Genomic DNA, 1,758 nt, shown 5'->3' on the forward strand with positions numbered 1-1,758 from the left:
GAAACATCTTTCCGTATGTTTTATATTTATGAGGATATTTGTCTGATAAGATTAAAATAAAACACCCTGTTTAAAACATATCGTTGAACTTGAAATTCTCTTTTACATAATAAAAAATATATATCTTAATAAATAAATCTTTTTACATCGTTAAGTTATCTATGTAGAAACTAGTACTAAATTTTATTTATCAAATAATTTATTGCAAGCAATTTATCGCATTTAAAGGTATCCATTTCTCTTAAATGATATTAATGTTAAACAAGAAGTTTTAATTTTTTGCACATTAGCTCCAGAATTGACAGCATCAAGAATTAGCGGCTTTTCAAACGGATTCAAGGTAAGTTAATGTTTTTTTATCACAAAGGCTGCTGTGCGCCTGTAAAAACCAGCTGCTGTGCGCTTGTAAAATCCGGCTGCTGTGCGCCGATACAGAGCTGCTGTGCGCCTGTAAAAACCGGCTGCTGTGCGCCGATACAGAGCTGCTGTGCGCCTGTAAAAACCGGCTGCTGTGCGCCGATACAGAGCTGCTGTGCGCCTGTAAAAACCGGCTGCTGTGCGCCGATACAGAGCTGCCTTGCGCCTGTAAAAACCGGCTGCTGTGCGCCGATACAGAGCTGCTGTGCGCTTGTAAAAACCGGCTGCTGTGCGCTGATACAGAGCTGCTGTGCGCCTGTAAAAAACGGCTGCTGTGCGCCGATACAGAGCTGCTGTTCGCCTGTAAAAAACGGCTGCTGTGCGCGGATACAGAGCTGCTGTGCGCTTGTAAAATATATATAGAGCAACTGCACGACTGTGAAGGGTGACTGTTGCATACTTATAATAAATATATAGAATGTTTGTAAACACAAAGAAGTATATTCTATCATCTAGAGAAAAAGATATAATTATTGAAGGTGATTGGTTAACTGATATACATATGGATCATTTTGGTTATCTTTTACAAAATTGTTCAGACTATAGACCTGTCGAAACCTGGCGAGTGCAATGTCTTGATAGGATTCAACCTATGCCAGTAGATAAAAAACATATACAAATATTACATAGTTCATCAGGTCCCTATGATGGACATTGGGTGTGCAGTTATTATAACAAAAAGAACATATTTATTTATGATTCATTAAATTCTAAGAATCTACATAAGCATCACGAACAATTCTTGAAAAGATTATTCCCAACATATGACTTTAAAAAGTACCCTGTTAAGTTTCCAACTGTACAACATCAACCAAATGGTAACGATTGCGGTGTTTTTGCAATAGCTTTTGCAATTTCATTATTATTCAATATCAAACCCGAGAAAGTGAAATATGATCATAGTTTAATGCGTTCGCATTTGATGAAAATTTTTGAATCTAATGTAATCGAGCATTTTCCACAAGATTCACGATATGGTGCTCCTCAAAAAATACTTCCATTAACAGTGGTTAAAACGAGAGAAGCTGAAGCAATTCGTCTAAGTACGATACGTCAACATGAAACAAAGCAACAAAAATTGAATCGTTTGAAAAAAGTTTATAATAGTCGATCTAAGAAAAAATTAAGTAATAATCAATTATTAATATTAACAGACAAAAATACTCAAAAAAAATTTATACAAATAACAAATAATATTAAAGAATTTATAGAAACAACAAATAATATTAAAGAAACAAATGATACTGAAGAAACAAATAATATTGAAGAATTTACAAAAACATCAAATAATATTGAAGAAACAAATAATGTTGAAGAATTTATACAAACAAATTATATTGA

General features: G+C 34.0%; 1 protein-coding gene across 1 annotated transcript; it reads right to left on the minus strand.

The window, feature by feature from the left end:
* Positions 1–359: 359 nt before the first annotated feature.
* LOC112638873 (glutenin, low molecular weight subunit-like) lies at positions 360–815 on the minus strand. Its single transcript, XM_025411356.1, has one exon. It carries the CDS (start codon positions 813–815, stop codon positions 360–362), a length of 456 nt encoding a protein of 151 aa, XP_025267141.1.
* Positions 816–1,758: the final 943 nt, after the last annotated feature.

This window comes from Camponotus floridanus, unplaced genomic scaffold (assembly GCF_003227725.1).
Source record: "Camponotus floridanus strain SB8 unplaced genomic scaffold, Cflo_v7.5 scaffold393, whole genome shotgun sequence".
Lineage (NCBI taxonomy): Eukaryota > Metazoa > Arthropoda > Insecta > Hymenoptera > Formicidae > Camponotus > Camponotus floridanus.

What these genes read in the sequence shown, in the direction of transcription:
- LOC112638873 (XM_025411356.1), bottom strand. Translation starts at nt 815, where the DNA reads ATGCAACAGTCACCCTTCACAGTCGTGCAGTTGCTCTATATATATTTT.